This window comes from Scyliorhinus canicula, chromosome 14 (assembly GCF_902713615.1).
Source record: "Scyliorhinus canicula chromosome 14, sScyCan1.1, whole genome shotgun sequence".
NCBI lineage: Eukaryota > Metazoa > Chordata > Chondrichthyes > Carcharhiniformes > Scyliorhinidae > Scyliorhinus > Scyliorhinus canicula.
This window is the reverse complement of record NC_052159.1, coordinates 64716349-64740197: the sequence shown is the minus strand read 5'-3', so window position 1 is coordinate 64740197 and position 23849 is coordinate 64716349. Positions and strand designations below refer to the sequence as shown.

The following is a 23849-nucleotide window of genomic DNA, read 5'->3' as shown; positions in this document are numbered from 1 at the left end:
TCGTAAAACGCCACAGTTCCCACGCCTGCTTGGGGACATAGCCTCAAAATCGTAGGACCCAGTCCATTATACCTGAAGATTTGTTGATAGCCACCATTTCATTCCTGAGGGAAACAATGGATTTTGGCTAGAAGCACAGAAACTGTGTTTGAGGCTGCAATTACCTCATTAACACATCAGGTCACAAGACCACATGCTTTTAACCTTTAAGACTATTTTAATATTACACTTTTAGCCTCCTAGCTCGGTCCACTGTTTTAATGGCAACAGGAAATAACCTTGCTGACCCCACAATTGGTCACCAACTCTCAATTCCTCCAAGTTTGTTTGATTTTAAAAGTCTCTGATCATCATCAGCAAAGTGGTCTATGCCCAGAAAGTCTGTTGTGCTGCATTGTCATTCATTTCAAGGACATTTTTATTGCTGGCTCCAACCAGAAACTCATCTGGACTTGACTCTTCCACAAAGTAAACAGCCTCTTGATTTTGACTTCTCAGACTCCGGAAATCATGAAAACTAATGTTAATTTCTGTAGTTGATTTACTTTTTAAAAAGTCATTTACGAAATGAAGTCGCTGGCTAGACCAGGAATTATTGCCCATCAATAATTTTGCTTGAGAAGGTGATGATGAACTGCCTTCTTGAACCGCAGACGTGCCTGTGATGTAGGTACATACATAGACAGAGTTCCAGTATTTTGACCCAGTGACAGTGAAGAAACAGCAATATAGTTCGGCTGTTCAAGCCTTCTCCGTCATTCATGGCTGGTCATCAGGTTCAATACCCTGATCCCACCTCCACCCATATCTATAATCTTTATTATTGTCACAAGTAGGCTTCCATTATCACTGTAATGAAGTTACTGTGAAAATCCCCCAGTCGCCACACTCCGACGCCTGTTCGGGCACACTCAGAGAGAATTCAGAATGTCCAAATTACCTAACAGCACGTCTTTCAGGCCTTGTGGAAGGAAACCGGAGCACCCGGAGGAAACCCACACAGACATGGGGAGAACGTGCAGACTCCACACAGATAGTGATCCAAGCCGGGAATCGAACCTGGGACCTGGTGCTGTGAAGAAAGTGCTAACCACAGTAGGTATTGAAACTCATTGGGCGGGATTCTCCGATCATGATTCTACCATGCCACCCATATCTTGATCCCTTTAGTCCCAAGAGTTATATTTAACTCCTTCTTGACATTACCTAAAATAGGGTGGCGCGGTGGCGCAGTGGTTAGCACTGCTGCCTCATGGGACTGAGGCTGCGGGTTCGATTCTGGCCCTGGGACACTATCCATGTAGAGTTTGCACATTTTCCCCGTGTTTGCATGGGTCTCACCCCCACAACCCAAAGTTGTGCAGGGTAGATGGATTGGCCATGTTAAATGGCCCCTTAATCGAAAAAAAATAATTGGATGCTCTAATTTTAAAAAAAAATAAATTATACAATGTTTCGGCCTCAACTTCTTTCTGGGTGGTGAATTCTACAGATTCACCACTCTCTGAGTGAACAAATTTCTCCTCACCAGTCTTTTACCCTCAAACCATAACCCCTATTTCTGGACTCCCCCATCATCGGGAATGTTCTTTCTGAATCTACCCTGTCTAATCCTGTTAGAATTTTGTAAGTTTCTATGAGATCCCCTCTCACTCTTCTGAACGTCAACGGGTATATTTCTAACCGATTTAGTCTCTCCTCAAATGATAGCTTCACCATCCCAAGAATCAGCCTGGTAAACTTTCTCTGCATTCCCTCCATTGGAAGAACATTCTTCCTCAGATAGGACAACAAAACTGTACACAATACTCCAGGAGTTGTTTCACCAATACCCTAGAACAACTGCAGTAAAACATCTCTATTCCAATACCCAAATCCTCTTGCTATGAAGGCCAACATTCCAGTTGCCTCTTTACTGCTTGCTGTATCTGCGCACTTACTTTCAGCAACTAAATGGAAATGTATTTCCAGAAATATTCTGAGGCTGGAAGATGGGCACTGTCCAAGCACCGAATCTAGAAGATACAGCTGCACATGCTCCCCTGACTCACTTTTGTGGTGTTTCAGAGTCCAGGGTTCAGGCTGCCTTCACCTCAAACTCCAGAGGCAGCCCAGGTACTGTTCAGGTGAGTCCTGACGTCTGCACACCATGTTGTTCCAAACGTGTTTCATGCCGGTGTGTTTTCCCACTGGGATCATGGAGAATCAAATGGGATTGATGGGATTACCGAGATGCAAATAAGGTTCAAGTGGCCTCTGGCAGGTTTTTGACCCACCATGGTGGGCACCAGTGTAAGATCCTGCTGTAAATCCACGCCGGATTTCTGAATCTCCTGCCATATTCTTCCCCATGCCCATGGGGCTGGTTTAGCTCACTGGGCTAAATTGCTGGCTTTTAAAGCAGACCAAGCAGGCCAGCAGCACGGTTCGATTCCCGTACCAGCCTCCCCGGACAGGCGCCGGAATGTGGCGACTAGGGGCTTTTCACAGTAACTTCATTGAAGCCTACTCGTGACAATAAGCGATTTTCATTTCATTCATTTTCATCATCGAACCTGGCAGAGGAGCCTTGGGTGAATTCTGCCCAGTGACTCAGATTCTTTGGTATGATGCATGCATAGATTTGGTCTCAAGCTTTCCAAACCTACTGTACTTAATTTCATACTTTCATTAGAAAACCAGAAACAGAGAGTAACCTCAAAAGCATAAACCTACAACATGTGTTGAGTCACTGTGCTATCTGAATAACAAGGATCTTTCCAAGCATCATCTTTTCCACAATATTACAAACTGCCTGAAATGTGTTTTCAGTTATTCTGGATTATAGCCCATATTGCACATTTATATTCTGTGGAATTCTAGATTCTTTGGAAATCTTCCAGGATTTTACTCAGTGTTTTATTCTGCTGTAATTCTGAGTTTGCACAGTCGGCAATTTCAAATAAGTATCTCATACCCCTGACTCATTTTTTTTTGTGTGTTTATTGTTTTCAGTCTGTGTTTTCAGTAAATGCCATAGTAATTTGAAATCCCTGTGTGATTAAAAGGAAGAATAAATCTGGGAAATGAGGTAGTACCCTAAAGCACAAAACGAAGCCCAAATGATGTGCACATTCATCTTAACCTCTAGAGTGTGTTACAGTTTTGAATACATCCCCAGACTTGCCAATACATAAATCTCCGATCATTACTGACATTTTCAGTTTGAGTTTTTTGTCGATGTTCATATCCTCTGTTTCCTTTGCTATCATAGACAACAGAATGTTGCTATGTAAATTATTCAAAATTGGATGCTTAATATTATAACATTAGATTTGACTTGCCTTCCAGAAAGAACAGATTTGACTGAGAAACAAATACTAAGCCAAAATTGCTGTGGTAGACACTTTGGCACGAATTCTGGCATGATTCTCCGGTCTGCAATGAATGGAGTTTTGGCTGAGCGCCAAATTCTCCATTCTCGTTGAAAGTGATGGCGGACTGAACTCGGTTCGGAGAATCCTGGCCTGAGATTTGCCCTCACCTGATTAATGCAAATGTTATTTTATCCTACAAGTTGCTGGCAGTGTGGGAATGAAACAGCATGGTGCTGGTTACAGGGTATTTTGGTTCAAAATGAGCTAATCAATCCGATTGAAGGATTGTGAAATGAACAGAACAAGGAACTGTAAAGTTACTGAATTCAATATTAAATGAGGTACAGAATGAAAGAACAAGACAGGGAAATAAAGATTCATGTATATACATTATAGTATAAACCTCTTGCCTTTCATGTCTGCCATATCTTATACCCGATGTACAGTTTTTGTGTACTACTCTGGATTTTAATGTACCTACCCAGTTTTGGACTGCTTCTCTCCCTTCGGTCTCATTGTAATTCCTGTTTTTTCCCTGTTCACATCCCAATATCTGGAGTTAAAATGGTTCTCAACAGCTGCCTCAATATTGTTGCAAGTCCTTCTAACTACTTGGCTGAAATGTAATCCATCCTCCTTGTGACAATCATTTTCTCCTGAAAATGCTCCCAAGTTATTTATGAAGTTAGCATTCCTGCATTCCAACATGTTCCCAGTCACTCGTTCAACATCCTCAATCTGCTTCGTGAATTCCCCTCTCAACTGAATCACCAGGAGTATCTCACCGAACAATATTGCATCCTATAACTCTGAGTTTTGAGACAATTTTTGTGTATCACCTGCTATTTGATTTAGGACTTTGTTACATTCAGATTGAGGGAAAGATTCTCTGGCATCCCCATTGCGTGTTTCTCGGCGGTCTACCATCCACACAGGACACCTTCACTAGATATTCCTCACCAGTCTCTGCATTTCCAGAAGGCTTGTTGGGGTTCAGACCAGAGGCCCTTCAACAGCCTGAGGCACAGCATTAGCCTGAACCTTGACAATTCTCCCATTTTCAGAGATCTTGTCTGACACAGCCTTCACTCAGTTGCTGTGAAATGCCCGTGAAGGGATCACCGTTTAAGCCCCCGATTCTATACATGAACCCTCTTAAGAACCTTGTGGGTTTAACTACATGGGTGAAGAATGATGGAGTGGCAGTTGACAGTGCAATCTCTGGGAGTTCCTGGTCTTCATCATCAGAAGTGAAGTTCTCATTTTCCTCTTTGGAGTTGGGCCTTCTCAGCCTATGGCAACATTCTGCGGTGGAGCCTGCTTGCCTCTAATGTGCTGATATTTCAACATCAGTCTGGAGGCATTTTCACTTTGATGGCTGACTAATCCAACATCGCCATCTGCAATAGACCAGCCACCATGCCCGCAATCTCCACACATGGCATTTAACTTTCCGGTTCACCACTCCTCCTACTTTCTTAGCCCTCCTGCTGCCATTGAATGTCTCTTTATCCAGCATGACAAAGTGGAGACTTAGTGGCTTATCAAAAGTCCCCTAACTCCCTTGTCCCCATGCATCTCCATGTCACATACTGGCCACACATTCTAACTGATACCCAATCATCTTTTTATGAACAATCATCAAACAGTCTAGCCTCCTTTGCCACGTGGCATTGATGATAACTACATATTTTCCAGCCTAGCCTCTCTTCCCACCTTTGCTTGTTGCCCTCAAGTGAGGCTCTTTGATGCACACCACATTGTCACTTATCTTTGTCTGACCCAAGGAGATTGTTTATCGTCTTCTGACACTGCACCCATGTTTATCTCTAAACCCACAGCTGCTCACCTCCTCTGCAATCTCTGTCCAGGCTACTTGGTCAATATCTAAGAATACATTCTTGCTGGTACTGCGCCACATGATTTGTAGTGAACTCAGCTGAGTGTTTGCGCTGGTTTTGAGCAGATCACCATCTTTAACCAATGAGCAGCACCCTTAATAAACCTCTCATATGATTTACAAGAATCCTGAGTGTGGACACCTCCATACCTTTTCTCTTTATGGCAAGAAAGAAATATAACAGGAGAGAAAACTGGTGACGAGGATTGAGGAAGAAAAAAGTCGTTGACAAATTGTGGGACAGCATTGGGAGCAATGATAGATTCTTGGGACCAGACTCTCTCACACACAGACATTGGGTGAAGCACTGCCACCAATGTGAAGGTTTAACAAAAATTTTCAACAGCAACTGTGAGTAAGAACGCCGACAGTCAGGGAAAACTTGCTTGCGTTGAGGTGACTGAGATTTGGGCTGTAGGGATCGCAGATGTGGTGAAGCTACACGGATTGAGGGGAACAGGGATTTCAAAGCCTCTACAGGCGCCACCACTCGGTAAAAAAGGTGAAATAATGAGGCATAAAGGGAAACTTTCCTAGTTGCTTGTTCAGGGAATTGTTAGTGTTATACTTTCCAACACAATCGGAAGGGAGGAAGTAAAGATCCTGGGAGCTACAAATGGCAGGAAAAATGGGCGCCATGGATGCATTGGATGAGGATTATGAAACATGGAATTTATGTGACCAAAGATTCCAATTGTTTTTAAAAGCTAGTCAGACACCTGAGGACCTAAAGGTCGCAACATTTCTCTACTCAGTTGGCCATAAAATGTTTAAGCTCCTACAGAATCTTGTTCATCCAGCAAAACTAGGAGACAAGTCCTTCAGTGAATTAAAGAAAATCTTAGAGGGACATTTCTCTCCTGAACTGTTATTGATTGCAGAAAGGTTCCGATTCCACCGCTATAGTCAGGAAGAAGGCAAAACCATTTTACAGTTTATGGAGTCTTTCAGAAGATTGCTAGATATTGTGAATTTGGTACAACACTTGATGATACTCTTCGAGACAGGTTGGTTTGGAGGTTATGCAGTAAAGCTATTCAGAGGAAGCTGCTTACTGTAAATTACTGATCTCGAAAGCTGCTGTGTAAGTTGCTACATCTATGGAGCTTGCAACAAAAGAAGCTTTGCAAATGGGGGTTGGAGCAAAGCTGTACAAAATGGATACCTCAAGGAACAGCTCTACAAAGGTGCAACTATATCACTGTTGTACAAGGTTAAACACTCAGCAAGGGGAATGCTGGAGTAAATCAAATATATGCAAGAACTGTGGCAAGAAGGGCCATATTGCCAAGGCATGTTGGGGTGGTTACAAATTAGTGGATGAAGCTCATGATCACTCAAAAGATGGTGAAACCAAGCACCTGCAAGAGCATAAGCTGTGTGTCTTGTCAATGTGGGGCAATCAACAATGTTTTTGGGCACACCCAAAACTTGAAGGCCATGAAATTAAAATGGAAGTGTCTACGGGCGGAGCGGCGTTGCTAATACCTGAGACAATTTATCATCAAAAGTTGAAGCATCTGCCTTTAAATTGTCAAATGTGATCCTAAGGACACACACTGAAGATGTTGTACCATTAAAAGGATGCATTATGGTGAAAGTAGAAGTATGTTGCCTGGTATGGAGGGCATTAGCTATGAGGAGAGGTTGAAGAAACTTGGTTTGTTCTCAATGGAATAAAGGAGGTTGAGGGGCGACCTGATAGAGGTCTACAAAATTCTGAGGGGCATAGACAGAGTGGTTAGTCAGAGACTTTTTCCCAGGGTAGAGGGGTCAATTACTTGGGGGCATAGGTTTAAGGTGCAAGGGGCAAGGTTTAGAGGAGATGTATGAAGTAAGTCTTTTACATAGAGGGTAGTGGGTGCCTGGAACTCGTTGTCGGAGGAGGTGGTGGAAGCAGGGACGATAGTAACATTTAAGGGACATCTTGACAAATACATGAAAAGGATGGAAATAGAGGGATACGGACCCCGGAAGTGTGGAGATTTTAGTTTAGACGGGCAGCATGGTTGGCGCACGCTTGGAGGGCCGACGGGCCTGTTCCTGTGCTGTACTTTTCTTTGTTCTAAGGGTAAGACGGTGAAATAGCTTCGATGACTGAAGTTGAGCTACGCCTAAAAATCAAGGCAGTCAGCACACCCACATGTCTCAAAGCTAGAGCTATACTATACGCTATCAAGCCTAAAGTTGAAGAAAAACTAGAAAGATTAGTAAAGGCAAGAGCCATTGAATCTGTTGCTACAAGTGATTGGGCAACACCAATAATTCCTGTATTAAAATGAGATGGCTCAGTGAGAATTTGTGGAGATTTTAAAAACAACTATTAACCCAGTTTTGTGCATTGATCATTATCCAGTGCCACTGATTGAAGAATTGTTCGCTGGACTTTCTGGAGGACAGAAATTCAGTAAAATTGACCATTCATAGTGTAATAATCCAGGTGACATGAAGAGGAAGATTTAAACAGATTTATTCTGAACTCAAAGAGTACCATCCCAGCCTGGGACTGATGGAACCCCCAGATGAGTCTGGGACGGCATTTAAATGGCTCAGTAATGAGTCCCAGCTGGGTGGACCTTTGCCTTTTACCATGTGAACTCGTATTCCATGCACCCCAGGGGGAGATCGATGTTATTTCCTGTGGTTCTTGAGAGGATTGTCACATACATAGGCATATCTGCAGATGAATGTGGCTGCCAAATCACATCCACCACTTATCACTGTGACACACAAAGGTTTGTCTAGTTACACAAGACTTCCTTTTGGACTATCATTTGCGCTGGGTCATTTTTAAAGATCCATGGATCAATTTCTAAGTGGGTTGAATGGAGTGCAATTTTATTTAGATGACATACTCATCACCGGTTCAAATGAACAGGAACATTTGGAGAATTTGGAAGCTACCCTGAAGCCACACCATGAATTACCTTGGTCATATCTTTGGCAAGATTGATCGACACAAAGAACCAAGGGAAATGTCAGCAATCTTAGAAGCACCAGATCCTCAAAATGTGACACAATTCCGTCCGAGCGACATGCAAATGCTGATGCTTTGTCATGATTGCTATTACAAGTCAAGCATGACCCAGAAGAAAATGTTGTCAATACTTTGTATTTCACACTCGTAGATAGTGTACACCCAGTGACTTCACCTCAAGTTAAAAGATATACAAGAACTGATCCAGTGATGGGGAAGGTGATAGACTTGGTTCAGAAACGAATGCTATCAGATGTTCAGAGAAAAAATCCAGACCTCCAGCCCCACGTCACATGAAGATTTGAGTTAACAGTACAGAATGGAGTTCTATTATGCAAATCCGTGTGATTATTCCTCCATGCTTACATAGCAGAGTCCTTGACCAACTGCATGAGTGACATCCTGGCATAGTGAGGAAGAAGGAATTAGCACGCAGGTATTTTTGATGGCCTGGATTAGATGCTCAAATTGAAGAAAAAGTTGGGTAATTGCAATCTTGGGCAAAACGAAGGAACACTCCACCTTTACAACTATTACATCCATGGGAATGGCTGACTCCGCCATGACAGAGAATACACATTGATCTTGCTAGTCCACTGGAGTGACACATGTTCTTAGTGATTGTGGACGCACGCTCGAAGTGGCCAGAAGTCGCGATAATGAAGTCAATGACGACTGAGCAGACCATTCAAAAACTTGACAAAATATTCGCAAGATTTGGAACACCGGAGCTGATTGTCAGCGACAATGGTACACAGATTACTTTGAAGGAGTTTTGAGGAGTACTTGAAAGGGAACGGTATCCACCATATCAAGTCAGCTCCACATCATCCAGCAATGAATGGATTGGCTGAATGTTTTGAGCAATCATTAAAGGATTGTTTTGAGCAATCATTAAAGGATTCTATCAAAAGCATCGGAGGACCGGGGTCATTATCAAGAAGATTTCTAATATCTTATCAGAACACTATACATGCTACCACGCAAAATTCACCGGCAATACTGTTGTTTAAGAGGAAACTGCAAACACAGTTTGATTTGTTAATTCCACCTGATCCTTCAGACATTGTCAAATGATAACAACAAACAAAAATTGCTGGGAGGGAGAAAATTACAAAAAAATCAAAGATTAAACCAGGGAGGAGAGGTCCTAGCTATAAGTTACACCACCAATGAGGAATGGGTACCAGATATGATCCGAGCAAAGACAGTTCCAATATCATACGCTGTAAAAATGGATGAAAGAGTTTGACGACGTCATGCTGATCAGTTACTTGCTGCATGAAGTGAGTTTACAGAAACTTCTCGAGCCGTTCTACCTTTAGAAGATCTAGAGAGCTATACTTTGGAATGGAGACTAGAGACAGTGATGAGTTCAGATTCTGTTCCTGCGGACTTTTCAATGTCTATGAAAGCAATGAGGCCACTTCCGATATCGCAAGGAGCCAAATTCAAGAACGCCACATTCTACGAAAAAGGAATAGTCGTTCACCACAGACACTGTCTTATTTAATTGTATATATGTATAGAAATACCATATCAGGGGATCGGTTGCATAAATGTTAATTGTTATTGTTACACTAATGAAGTAAAGAGGGAGAGGTGTTATTTATCTCGGAATACATTCTTGCTGGTTCTGCATCAGGTGATGTGTATTGACATCAGAGTTTTTGTGCAGGCTTTGGGCAGATCACCATCTTGATTGTATGAGCAACACCTTTAATAAACCTCTCATTGTGTTTTACAAGAATCCAGACTGTGGGCACCTTCATACCTTTTCTCTTTGCAGCAACAAAGAAATATAACAGTTGGGTGGGGCAGTCTTCTATTCCCGTAACAGAGTGATTGGTTACTTCCTGGAAACTGCCATGGGGGATGGAGGGCTGTGAGGCTGTGGTGCCCACTTCTGGTCTTGCTGCAGGGAGCATGATCTTATTAAATTCTGCCTCAGGTTATTACAAGATAATAAATATATTAATTAAACAAGGCGAGCACTCCCCTGAAATTTGTGTCAACATTGCCTACTGAGCCAAGTGTATTAGCTATTCTTGCAGGTTATCCAAGCATTCATAATAAGACTAAGTGGCAACTGTATGAAAAAGCAGGCTCAATTGATGGCCAGACATGTTTTTCCAGGTGGCCTGTAATAACCTGATCTTTCTTTGAAGTGATTTTTTCATGCCAAGTGTTTGTTTACACAAGATGGTAAGTGATTTTACACGAGTGGATAAAACCTTTCTGTCATTAATTCTACGAAAGTCTGTGATGAATTGAAAGCTTTATATGAAGGTGAAAGAAGAAATATACTGCAAAGGGAATGCAAAGTGGCTTTTTTTTGGTTCCCGACTCAAGCTTTTGGTTCCATCCTGGTTCACGATTCCTCTGAAGCACCGTAAACCACAGCTGCTCACAGAATGGGCACAACTCCATCAAAATTCCAAGAGGGAGGGCTTGAAATGCCCACCCCAACAATGGAGCCAGCAAAGGCAGGAATGCTGCATGTGGGCTTGCTATCTGCATCCTTATCCCATGTCAGCAAAAATGACCAGAAATGAGAAGTAGGGACGGGAATCCCAGAATTGTATCCCACCATTTTTAAAGATGTCCTGACTCAGCCCGACTCTGTGAAAATCTGGGCTTTTGTGTCCTCCTCAGAACTTGTGTTCCTACCTATCTTTGTACCATCAATAGATTTAGCTACAATACACATGATCCCTTCACCCAATTCATTAATGTAGATTGTAAATAATTGAAGCCCTAGCACTGATCCTTGTTGCATCCCACTAGTTACTTTGCCAACCTGAAAGTGACCCATTTATCCCAACTCTGTTTTCTGTTAGCCAATCCTCTATCCGCACTAATCTATTACCCTAACTCTGTGTTCTTATCTTGTGTAGTAACCTTTTTGTGGCACCATATCAAATGCCTTTTGGAAATCCGAATACGTTAGATCTAGTACTTCCCTTTTATCTATCCTGCTTGTCACATTCTCAAAGTACCCCAATAAATTTGTCAAACCTGATTTCTCTTTCAGAAACCATTTTAACTTTGTTTGATTATATTATGATTTTCTAAATGTCCTGCTAGAACAAGCATACTTATCAATTGCTAACAAGTAGTTAAAACTTGTGGGTGTCTTGTGGTTCAGTGGTTAGCATCCTTGCTTCTGAGGAAGATGTTTTGGGTTCACCGGCCCCAAGACTTGATACCCAGGAAAGGTGCTTTTCATAATGCAGCCAAACAGGTTGAGTATTAACCTTCAAGCCCATCCAGCACAGATTGCAGGCAGTAAGAGTGGGAGCAGCTCCTGGTCCGCCATGGGATGAAAAAAAAGTTGGAGCCGCTACCATCATAATCCATAGATCCAGACGACAATAGGCATGTAAAAAAATGCAACTCAGATTCCTTGACTGACCTGTAAAATCACCACCACGTGAAATTTTCTCGCGGTGACTTGGCATTTGATTTTTTATTAGGAAAGGCCTTTACCTTGCATTGAATTTGTTAAACAAAGTATGCCAGCTGGTCAGTACAAAAGTCGCATGCTATATTTCAAATTAAGCTGGCAGATGTATATATACAAACAACCAGACAGCAGACAGCTCTATTTCTGTGCATTATGCTACGATTTATCTGTTGTAAGGGCCCTTCTTGTTCATTCCCTGTTATTCTCTTATTTACCTTTTCTTTTATTTTTGCTGTTACATTTTTGATCCATGAATGAGTTGTGGATATGTGTCTTTAAAACAACCTGTGCCTTTAATTCAAACAGAAGGGTCCAGAAGCCTGTGCTGATTTAAATTAGTGATTACAGACAGCACCAATGACAGAAATTGGCCAGCATCAGTGATAACTTGGTTTGATTGGTTTGGCTGGTGGCCAATGAATTTGACAAAAGGCTGGAGAAGTAGTAATTGAGAATAAAGAAATGGCAGAGGAACTGAATAGGTACGTTGCATCAGCCTTCACAGTGGAAGACACCAGTGGAATACCAGAACCAAATACCAGAGAGTCAGGGGCAAAGGTGTGTGGAGTGGCCATCACTAAAGGGAATGTGCTAGTGAAACTGAAAGGTCCGAAGGTGGATAAATCATCTGGACCAGATGGACTACAGCCCAGATTTCTGAAGGAGATAGCTGAGGAGATTGTGGAAGAATGGGTGGTAATCTTTCACGAATCACTAGAGACAGGGAGGGTCCCAGAGGATTGGTAATGGCTAATTTAACACCACTGTTTAAGAAGGGAGGGAGGCAGAAGACATGAAATTATAGGCCGGTTAGCCTGACTTTGGTTATTGGGAAGATTTTAGAGTCTATTATTAAGAACGAGATTGCGGAGTACTTAGAAGTGCATGGTAAAATAGGACTGAGTCAGCACGGATTTGTCAAGGGGGGTCATGCCTGCCAAATCTGTTTTAAAAATTTTGAGGAAGTAATGAGGAAATTGGACAAAGGAGAACCAGTGGACATGATCTATTTGGATTTCCAGAAGGCCTTTGACAAGGTGCCGTACATGAGGCTGCTAAATAAGATAAGAGCCCATGGTGATGGGGGCAAGGTGTTGGCATGGATAGAGGATTGGCTGACTGGCAAAAGGCACAGAGTGGGGATATAGGGGTCCTTTTCAGGATGGCCGCAGGCGTCCGTATTGGGATCACAGCTAATCATGATATATATTAATTATCTGGAAGAAGGAACTGAGGGCATTGCTGCTAAGTTTGTAGATGATACAAAGATATGTAGAGGGTCAGGTTGTGTTGAGGAAGTAGGGAGGCTGTGGAAGGACCCAGACAGGCTAGGAGAGGGGGAAAAAAGTGGCAAATGGAATGCAATTTGGAAAAGTATGCACTTTGGTAATAGAGGTGTATACTATTTTCTAAATGGAAAGAGGCTTTGGAAATCAGAAGCACAAAGGGACTTAGGAATCCTAGTTCAGGATTCTCTTGAGGCTAGCATGCAGATTCGGTTGGCACTTAGAAAGCAAATGCAATGTTAGCATTCATGTCGAGAAGGCTAGAATACAAAAGCAGGGATGTACTGTTAAGGCTCCATAAGGCTCTCGCCGCACCCAATTTGGAATATTGTGAGCAGTTTTGGGCCCCGTGTCTAAGGAAGGATGTGCTGGTCTTGGAGGGGGTCCAGAGGAGTTTCACAAGAATGATCCCGGAATGAAAGACTTGTCACATGAGGCGCGGTTGAGGACTCTGGGTCTGTACTCAATGGAGTTTAGAAGGATGAGGGGGTTACTCATTGAAACTTACAGGATACTGAGGATATAGAGTGAATGGTGGGAGGATGTTTCCACTAGTAGGAGAAACTAGAACCCAAGGGCACAGCCTCAGACTGAAGGGATGATCTTCAGAGATCATCAGAGATGAGGAGGAATTTTTTCAGCCAGAGGGTAGTGAATCTGTGGAACTCATTGCCATATAAGGCTGTGGAGGCCAAGTCACTGTGTCTTTAAGACAGAGCTAGATGGGCTCGTGATTAATCAGCGGATCAGGGGTTTTCGGAGAAGGCAGGAGAATGGGGATGAGATATATATCAGCCATGATTGAATGGCGGAGCAGATGTGCCGAATGGCCTAATTCTGGTCCTATGTCTTCTGGTGTTATGACCAACTCTCTCTCCAGAAAAGGCAGAGGCCTGGAACTAAACCACAAATTGAGAGCAAAGTTTGATGTGAAGCAAAGGGGAATCTCCTGGAAAAGCTGTGAGTAATACATTTCTAAACAGCAGGGAAGATCATTACAGGCTGAAAACCTAGGACTTTGGTGAACCAACTTGCTGTGAGGAAAGCGTGCCACTGAACCACCATTTGAAGCAAAGACTTTTTTCTTTTGCCCTTCATCCTTATTATTTTCATCCCTTTCCCCTTTCTGTGTTTGTCTGTCTTGGGTGTGTGGGTAGAAGGCGTGACAGTTAAAAGGGGTTGTTATCCTGTTGTATTTACTACATATTTCATCACCATTCTTGTTATAAGTAAACAGTAATTGTGTTTCAACGTACAAACCTGGTGACTGTAATTATTGGGCAGCTAAAGGCCAAAGACTTTGGGTATTTTTGTAAGAATTATTGGTTAATTATACCTGTGTTGTGACTCCAGGGCACGTGGGGCTGGAATTGACTGTGCAGTTGCCCAGGGTGGCATAATGGAAAATCTTGCATACATTACCATTATAGTGTTTGGGAATGTTAGAACCATGTTTCCTTTTACTGTTTTCTTTACTGTTATACCATTATATTTATGTAGACTCCGGCACTCATTGGACGTACGGTAGAATACAAAGAATGAGATTTATTAAAAGACACTACTAAACCCCCACGCCCCAAATGGTCACGCTCCTCGACCTGCACCCAGGTCAGGGTTTTTGTACTGTGGAGCCTTCCCTGTTAGTGGGAAGCTCCACCCCCAATTACTGGGGTGTTCATACTCGTTATGAGTTAATGGGAACCGGATTGTGCACACTCTCCTGCTTCCCAGGGGGTCATAATAATTTACACAAGTTTTAATACACTCGCTGTGTATGTTTATATTTGATTTGATTTCAATAACTCGTTTATATGCCATCGTTTGAAATATTAAGCAGGTTTTGCTTTCTTTTAGGAATGAAAGAATTGTCCCCACCACCTTTGAATCTGAAGCGTCTTTTAACTGAGACACTGGCAGCTGAGCCAATTCTCATTATTATTTCGCCTGGTGCTGATCCTTCCCAAGAACTTCAAGAGCTGGCTAGTGAAACTATTGGCAGAGAAAACTTCCATGAGGTACAGAAGCAAGAGAGAAATATTCTAATGTTCTCAAACAGTTATTGACATATAACAGTAACTGGCTGAGAAAATGATTTTGCCTGTATTAACTTATAAAGCCTTAATATGATGATCCATTGTCTCCTGTTTAACATGGGTATTAGGCCATTTATTGTAAATCTGTTAATGCGCCAGCTAAAATATGAGTCAGAGTAATATCAAGGAAGCACTTGGAATGTTTATTTGCTAATTAATCATTCTTAGGTTATAAATATGGAATGCAATAACTATGTTATGCTTGTTATTTGTTACACTAATTCACATTGGAACCCTATTAGGAACTGGATTTACAATCAAACAGCATGACATAGATCATAAGCATATTTTAACACATGGAGCTGTGTTTATCTATTAGAGTAAAACCCATATAAATAAGTTGCATTTTAAAGCATGATTATTAAATAGCTAACATTTGAAAGGCTTGAGCAGAGGCAAAAAATTGTGTTTCTTCTTCCCCCTTTGCAGGTGGCTATGGGCCAAGGTCAAGCTGATATAGCCATCCAAACACTAAAGGAATGTGCACGCAATGGCGAATGGTTGTGTTTAAAGAACTTGCATCTGGTTACAGTCTGGCTTCCATTTTTAGAAAAGGTAAGCATTTTATTGCTTCAAGCTTATTTGGAGTTCCAATCAACATTTTTATGCCTTTACAGCTCGTCCAACCAGTAAGTATTTTGTTTCTACAAAGATGAAATGCTCATGAGATAAATCTCTTAACTTTGACTACTGGAATGTCAAATTGTTGTTTCTGGTGTTCCTACATTTAACAAAGCTTTTTTAACTGCGCATTTCTGGTCAACTAGCTATACACAAGAGTAATTCTTGTTTAAGATTTTGCAGTATTAAGAATAAAAATGTTATGTAGTTAACAGCTGAAGAATCAAAATGTCAGTCAAATTACACACGTGATGGACAATATATAATGATGGACAAACACAAATAGTTGCAAACTTTTATCGTAGCACACATTGACTGTTGCTATTCCTGCATTCTTGTAGACTAATGAATGATCAGCACTACACAAAAACTGATCCATATGAACACTACTTGACTGACACTATTCTAAATATGAGGAACAGAGGTGAAACAGAGTGTTCAATAAAAGAATATTTTATTGAGTTCAGTCATCGCATACTTGATAATGAAATCCCATTTCCATTATATAGTTATACAATGGTAACATATCTTCACAGAACCACTTCACAGCATTTAATGAATTTCTAAACAAAAATCATTGAAAAGGTGTCACATCATTGAACATTAATCCTCGAGGATAATGGAAGCTTTCTGAAGATTAATATCTAGTGTACTGGCAATTGTCATTTAAAGAAAATAAGCCTTTCCAAGAATATGTTTCAAGTATTTTTGTGGCTCTTAGCTGAAGCTATAGAATGAACAAGATTTGTAAAAGATTAAGTGTGTGGGGAAGGGGGTGGGGGGTGATTGGATATTGCGGCACCTATTTCCTGGGTGAAATATTCAGGTTACTAGACAAATTCTGGATGCAAGCTCTCCCACAATATTACCCTGGAAATGCAATGCCTGTCAAGTTGAAAGTTGTGAATTTTAACTTTGCAGTATATCCTCTGAAACAGACGTTTAATTATTCACACATGGGTAGTTATTCCAATTTTAGGACACAGTACAAAACTGGAGATTAACATGTGCCGTGCATGCTATTTTTGAGGGTTTTTCTTTCATATTTTCAGAAACTTAACCAGTGGTCCTGAAATGGAGGCCACAGCCAAGTATATTTTGCCCCAGTGTGTTTTTTATGAGATCACAGTTAGCATGGTTGGAGAGCTCCTCATCGCCCGTCCTACTTGTCCCCAAACCTGGAGTCTATGAGGGTATCCCTAGCCTGATAGCCCATGTGGGCCCTGGCCATGGTCTGAGCTCTTTCCTCCTCCTCCTCCTTGGCAGGTTGTCCCTCGCTGCCCTTCTCGACCTCCCCCTCTTCCGAGGAGATGTGGTGCTCCTCCATCTCCTGTTCTAAGTGGTCTTCCTGCTGCAGCACCAAGTTGTGGAGAGTGCAGCAGACCAAAATTATGCGGGATACCTTCTGGAGCTGTATTGAGGGGCACCCCTTGACCGGTCCAGGCACCGGAACCGCATCTTGAACAGCCCAATTGTCTGCTTGACCAGCATGCATGTTGAAGCATGAGCCTCATTGTAGCGAGTCTCTACTTCAGTTTGTGACCACCGCACTAGCGTCATCAGCCACCTTCATATTGGGAACCCCTTGTCTGCAAGGAGCCATCCCTCCAAACACCATCCCTTAAAGACATCTGGGATCTGCAAGCACCCAAGATGGAACTATCATGCTTGCTGCCCAGGAAACAGGCACACACCTGCATGATTCGCATTGTATGGTCACGACAATCAGGATGTTGAGCGAGTGGAATCCCTTGCGGCTCATAACTGGTGCAGCCTGATGCCATGGAGAGCGCAGGGCCACATGGTCACAGTCTTATCATACCCAACACCTGGAAAATGCTAGCTAAGGAGGCGAAGCCCATGGTGCTGGCATCTTGGCTCTTCTGGTTCCGATCCAAGTTGATATAGATGTGGGACCTTTCATAAAGGGTATCTCCCTAATGCATTTGTGTGCGGATGACTGGGAGGTGCCACACAGATCACCGCTGCTGCCCTGAAACGTGCTGCTCGCATAGACGTTCAGACCATCAGTGACTTTAAGGGTCACAGGCAGTAGGTTTCCTCCCATTTCATGTGGTGCCAACTTTTGCAGGACGTAGCAAAGGTGGTCCACCCATCCCCTGAGACAGGTGCTGTCCTCTTCAGCACTGTGGCTCTGACATCTGAAGATAGGAATTCCAATGTTGGAAGACCATTTACCAGTACAGTCTCTGAAGGTTGTTCCCTCTGCGGTGCTGCTCCCGGATCAACTGTGGGCACAGCCTTCCCCTCCTCAGCAGGGTACTGGTTGTGGCCGCATGCAGCGGCACATTGCTGCGGCTCTACTACAAGTAGTAGAAAAGTCAACTCGACAGGTTCCATGATTCTCCAGGATCATGCATTGACAAGGGAGGAAAACCAAAATGGATAGTGAGGATTCCTCAGAAAGCCCTGCCCCTCAGCCCTTTCTCAGGACCTCCAACATGCATTTCCTTCTTAGTGAGTGCCTCTTCACTGAGCCTCACATTCTCCCCTCTTACACTGTCATATCCCCACACCTGTCCCTCTTAACTCCACCAGGAATATGTGCCTGGACATTCGAGAGCCTCACTGGCACATTTCTCCCGTGCATTCCCCAACCCTGCCCCCTATCACTCCTTATGTTAGGTGACAAGGATGGAGTGGATGCATGGGACCCCACACCTCAAAGAAGCCCCTTGTCATGACTTAGAACAGGATGAGTGATGATAGACTTCACCATAAAGCCTTGTTTTGGGGTTCACATCAGTGTATCCTGTGTGATATAAACTCTTGTATGAGCATTGGGGTTCAATGTTTGGGACCCCAACTATTTTGGTTGAACCAGATAAACTAAATTAAACAAACTGAGGGACAAATTAAAAGGAGCAGCCCCTTAAAGAGATACTGCCTTAATCAAAGACAGATCTCAAAATGAAACTTAAAACATGAAACTGAGGGCGGCATGTGGCACAGTGGATAGCACCAGCACTGATGAGGACCTGCGTTCGAATCCCGGCCCTGGGTCACTGTCCGTGTGGAGTTTTCACATTCTCCCCATCTGTGCTTGGGTTTCACCCCCACAACCCAAATATGTGCAAGTTAGGTGAATTACCCCTTAATTGGGAAAAAAAAATAATTGGGTACTCTAAATTTATTATGTAAAAAAAATGAAACTAAAATGTGATTAAAAAGATCAATAAAGCACTCCTGTCCCTGCAAGGCCCAGCAGGCATGGAAAGCCTCGATGGTACCCATGCTCCCTTTCCAGGGACACCCAACCGCGAATGTAGCCAATGCCAAGGGGCCGAAAAGTTGGGTCAGATGACCCCCTCATTCGTATGCTGCCTGAACCCATTTATGGCAAGTTTGGCCAAGCCGAGGAGCAGGTTCACGAGGTGGTCATCCTCCCTCCCCACTTCTCTCCGCACAGGGTGCCCCATCTGCACCAGGTGCCCGTAGATTAGGAGCATGGGGCTGAAGTGCAAACAAAGCTGTAACAAAATGTTTTTCAAAAACTAAAAAGGGGGTGCAGTCTATAACAACCCACATATGCATGGTCCACAGACTCCACACACAAAAAAAGGCAGGCATCTTGGGAGCCCATGAATTGATGCAGTCTATGGTTTTATGGAACTGATATGTGCAATGCCATCCAACCCAGATCCCAGAGTTTAAGGAGGCAGACTCCCCTGTCAAGGATACTTGAGACTCCCAACTATTTTGTTGAAACCAAATAAAGTAAATTAAATTAACTGAGGGGCAAAATAAAAGGAGCAACCCATTAAAGAGATACTGCCTTAAACAAAAACCAATCACAAATGAAACTTAAAACATCAAACCAAATTTTAATTAAAAGAGTTGATTAAGCACCCAACCTGGGACTCCAACATTTTTATTTCAATCAAATAAAATAAATTAACCAAACTGAGGGACAAAGTAATATGAGAAGTCCCTTAAAAGGATATTGCCCTAAACAAATACAAAGGGTAAATCAAACTTAAAAACATAAAAATAAAACGTGAATAAAAGGGTCAATAAAGCACCAACAGCATGGAAGGCCTCGATGATATCCATGGACACCCCATGCTCCCTCTCCAGGAACACCCGGTCACGACTGTAACCACTGTAGAGGGTCAGACAGACCAGTTGGATTAATCTCTCGGTCATCTGGTGCCTGGATCCGTTTATGGTGAGTTTGGCGAGGTAGAGGAGCAGGTTCATGAGGAGGTCCTCCTCCTTCCCCACATGTTTCCACAAGTGCCTGTAAATCAGGAGCATGGGTATAATAAGTCTACAGAGGCAGACGTCCCTTCACCAGAATCTCTTTTATATTAACAAAACCAGCAGAAGTACAACCACGTGCACTCAGCTTGCTGTCTACACTGGGAGGGCAGAGGATCAGACGCTCCCTGTTAGATACAAAGAAGAGGTTTCCTGATTGGCCCACTAATCAGGGAACTCGTATTCCAATTGGCCAATCTAAAAGGCCTGGTCTAAGTTATTACAATGGGGTTGAAGTGCAAACAAAATTGCAACAAAAGGCTTTTTCAGAAACTGGAAAGAGTGCAGCCTGAACCAATGCCATCGATAGTTGTATGGAACTGCTGCGTGTAACACTCTCAATCCCAGATCCCCGGATTTAAGGGGAAGACATCTCCGTGGAGGATATTCGGGACACCAACTATTTTGTTGAAACCAAACAAAGTAAATTAAATAAACTGAGCGGCAAAATAAAAGGGGAAGCCCATTAAAGGATACTGCCTTAAACAAAAACAAATTGCAAATGAAACACCAAACCAAAATGTGATTAAAAATGCTGATAAAGCACCCTACTTTGGACTCCAACTACTTTGATAGAACTAAATTCAATAAACTGAGGGACAAATTAAAAGGGGCAGCTTTTAAAGGAAGGAAACTGCCTTAAACAAACCGTAATTGAAACTTAAAACATCAAACCAAAATTTGATTAAAAGGGTTGATCAAGCACCTGACTTGGGTCTCCAATCAGTGGCAGTGACCTTTTGCTCTGCACATTTCATTGGCACAATTGACTTGTCAATAAAAGGCGAAATTGCATATCAAGCAATTGAATGGTTCTTGTGACTGATGAAGTACGGCTGATTAGAGTGAATTCTGCAATGAGCATGACAAGCACACATCTAGAGGACACCCTTATTCTCACATTTCACAGCCCGACACACTTATTCCTGAGAGACAAACCTTGCGGCTGGTTTATCACAGGGCTAAAGAGCTGGCTTTTAAAGCAGACCAAGGCAGGCCAGCAGCACGGTTCAATTCCCGAACCAGCCTCCCTGAATAGGTGTCAGAATGTGGCGACTAGGGGCTTTTCACACTAGCTTCATTTGAAGCCTACTTGTGACAATTAACAATTTTCATTTAATTTCATTTCCTAGACAAGAAGAATTGATATTCAATAGAGCTTAACCCCTTGGTACTCAGAGTTCTGCCCGACTGTGGGATTGTACTGACAGTACAGTTGTCCTTCCCCAAGTGAGAGGGTCTTTATTCTTCATTACGTAGGGATGCAACCCATTCCTGAGAACCCCACTTCGCCCTTGCAGACTGGCATCTCATGGTAGCCCACCCAGTAACCTCACAGTTGGCCACAGTGCTGACCCTCAATATTCCTCCCACCCAGTTTCCAGCTCCGATTAAGGATGGGCACTCCCTCAGCGATGATTTGGCCACAAGCCTAGAAAGACAGATACAGGAAGCAATGCCCGCATGTCAGCTTCCAGACCCACCTAAAGCAAAGTGTGCTCCAAAATGATTGGAATGTAAGGCCTGCTAGCGTTCCCCCCCCTAGATTGAGTGACTGAATCCCAGCCCCAGACCCAAGTTGAACTTATCTGTTTCCCCCACGTCCTCTCTGGTGCATCCTGAGCAGTAAAGTTCCTGGAGAATCACAGCTGCTAGAGCGCTCACCACCAATATCCCCTGGGAGGTGAGGCCACCAAGTTCATCTTTTGCAAACCTGTTGTAAATGATGCACGTGAGATGTCACGCCATTGCCCGGTGAATATTCGGTAAGGGGAGTGGGGGAAATGCGAAGAGAGTACTCATTAATTACATTCTAATACATTAAAATGAGGTTCCTGGGCTCATGCGGCCGATTCGCACTACTGCACCAGATAGACGGGTGAAAATTCCAAAACCCAATCACGCCAGTGAGAATTGCATTTTTCTGGATTTTCAGCCCGTGACAAGTTTCTCATGGGCAGAGAGTGTGGGCTCAAAATCGCCACCCATGACAGATCTGTACCTTAACTTTAAATCCATATCACTTAATATCTGAAACCAATAAAAATCGTATTCTTGACAACTCCAATTGACTTCCACTCTTCCCGCTGATAGTTCTTGTGTGCCACAAATTAAAAAGATCTGCCAAGCATGTTGAAAACTTTTACATTTTGATAAAGGAGGATCTCCTAAATCTTTGTTGATACACATGTTTCTAATTTGTTAATAAATCACATTCCGTTTCCTTTTCATTGTTTGACAAACTAGAAATCTTCTCTCAAGTACGTAATCCTCTAAAAGCAAACATTTGTATTCATAACCTCACATCAAAGATGACAAATACTTTAATACCTTCTTTGAGCTGTCTATCAAACTGTGAATTCACAACTGTGATGATGATAGGTTGAGGAAATCAGCTAAGCATTAATAATGCTAAACTGATAGCACACAGTTATGTCAACAAACAGCTATTGAAACTACTAGAACAGATTTTTTTCAACTCTCAAACACAGGCAGGCAGTTTTAAAACTATTTCTGAAAGGACTGGCCTTTAAATTGTTTGACAGTTTAACATATCTTACACACCACTCAAGACCATTTACAACCTTGCTAAAGATTCATAATTCCAACACTGCGACAAAAATGAGATCTGTTTGAACTCCGCATTGAGTTCAAATGGCCCTGCTGAGTTTGGGTTTCCCACATGTGGGAATCATATCCTGCCCTGATCCACCCCCTCACCAACCCTCAGTGAAAATAAGGGGCTGGATTCTCCAAAATTGTGGCTATGTCCCCACCCCAATGTAAAAACGCTGGAGTTTCACTCTTGACTTTCCTCAGTAAAGGTTGAAATACTCCATCATTGTCTCTTCCAGCCTTGAATATAGTCGATCTTTTTGGTTTCTCAAGGAACCAATAGATATCAGGAGCTGGTGGGAAAGTGGCATTGAAGCCCAAGAACAGCCCCCGAAGCCCCAATTCGCTGATAAGATGCTAGCTTGGCACCTTGGCAGTGCCATCCTGGTATCCTGGCAGTTTCCCCTGTCAGCTGGCAGTACCAGGCTTCCCAGGTGGCACCAGCAGTGTCAGGATGCCACACTGCCCAGAGGGCAAGCACTTAGGGACCTCTGATTCCCCTCGGAGACCCCCACGAGTGCCATTCTATCTAGTCCCCGTTTGTAGGGGCCAGCACTGAATGGCGCTCGTCAGAGGTCCCCTAGGCAAGGGAGTTAGATCCCACACCTTGGTTAGATTTTGGGAATGCAAATTAGATAATATGCCGATTTGCCAGAAAGTGATCCCACCCACAATGGGCGGGATTCATATCGCGACGGCTCGCAAAATCGCGTTAGATCTTGAGAGGCATGGCTAGCTGGGTTGATCCCGGTAGAGGGATCTCCCGGTATCTACCAGCCGCGTGTCTGCTTTTTGTGCGCAATGCAGCTGGTAGATCTCGCCATTTGTCTTCTCTTTTATTCCTTTTCACTCCAGCTCCTATTTTTGGTGTTTTGTTGATATTGGTGGTGCTTTCCACCATGGACCTTAATATTTCTTCCTGTTTCCCAATAAAACAAGAAAAATATTTTTTTCAGTACAGTACACAAGTTATAAAACCACCCAACAAAATACATTATTTGAACTCCAATGTAAAATATTGGCATGGATACAATCTAGGGTAGTAAATGGATTTGTTTATCATATTGCATGAAATTCCAATAAATGGGATAAATATCAGTACAGGTACATGCAATGCAATGAATATCAAATGAGTCATGGTGTACTTCAGATGTGTCCTATAATGTGAATTTTATTACACAGTCTCTTGATTTTCTAAAAATAATTTGGGTTCTCTAGGATTAAATCGGGCTGCATTTTCCTCCCTCAATTCA

The 23849-nt window shown here is 42.8% G+C and overlaps 1 protein-coding gene across 2 annotated transcripts in view; it reads left to right on the top strand.

The window, feature by feature from the left end:
* LOC119977114 (cytoplasmic dynein 2 heavy chain 1) overlaps window positions 1-23849 on the top strand; it is a 734352-nt gene that overhangs the window by 502901 nt on the left and 207602 nt on the right. For both annotated transcript variants that reach the window (XM_038817726.1, XM_038817724.1), the window contains 2 exons: window positions 14840-15000; window positions 15508-15633. In XM_038817726.1, the coding sequence (XP_038673654.1) occupies window positions 14840-15000; window positions 15508-15633 (287 nt within the window). The remainder of the gene's footprint in view (window positions 1-14839; window positions 15001-15507; window positions 15634-23849) is intronic.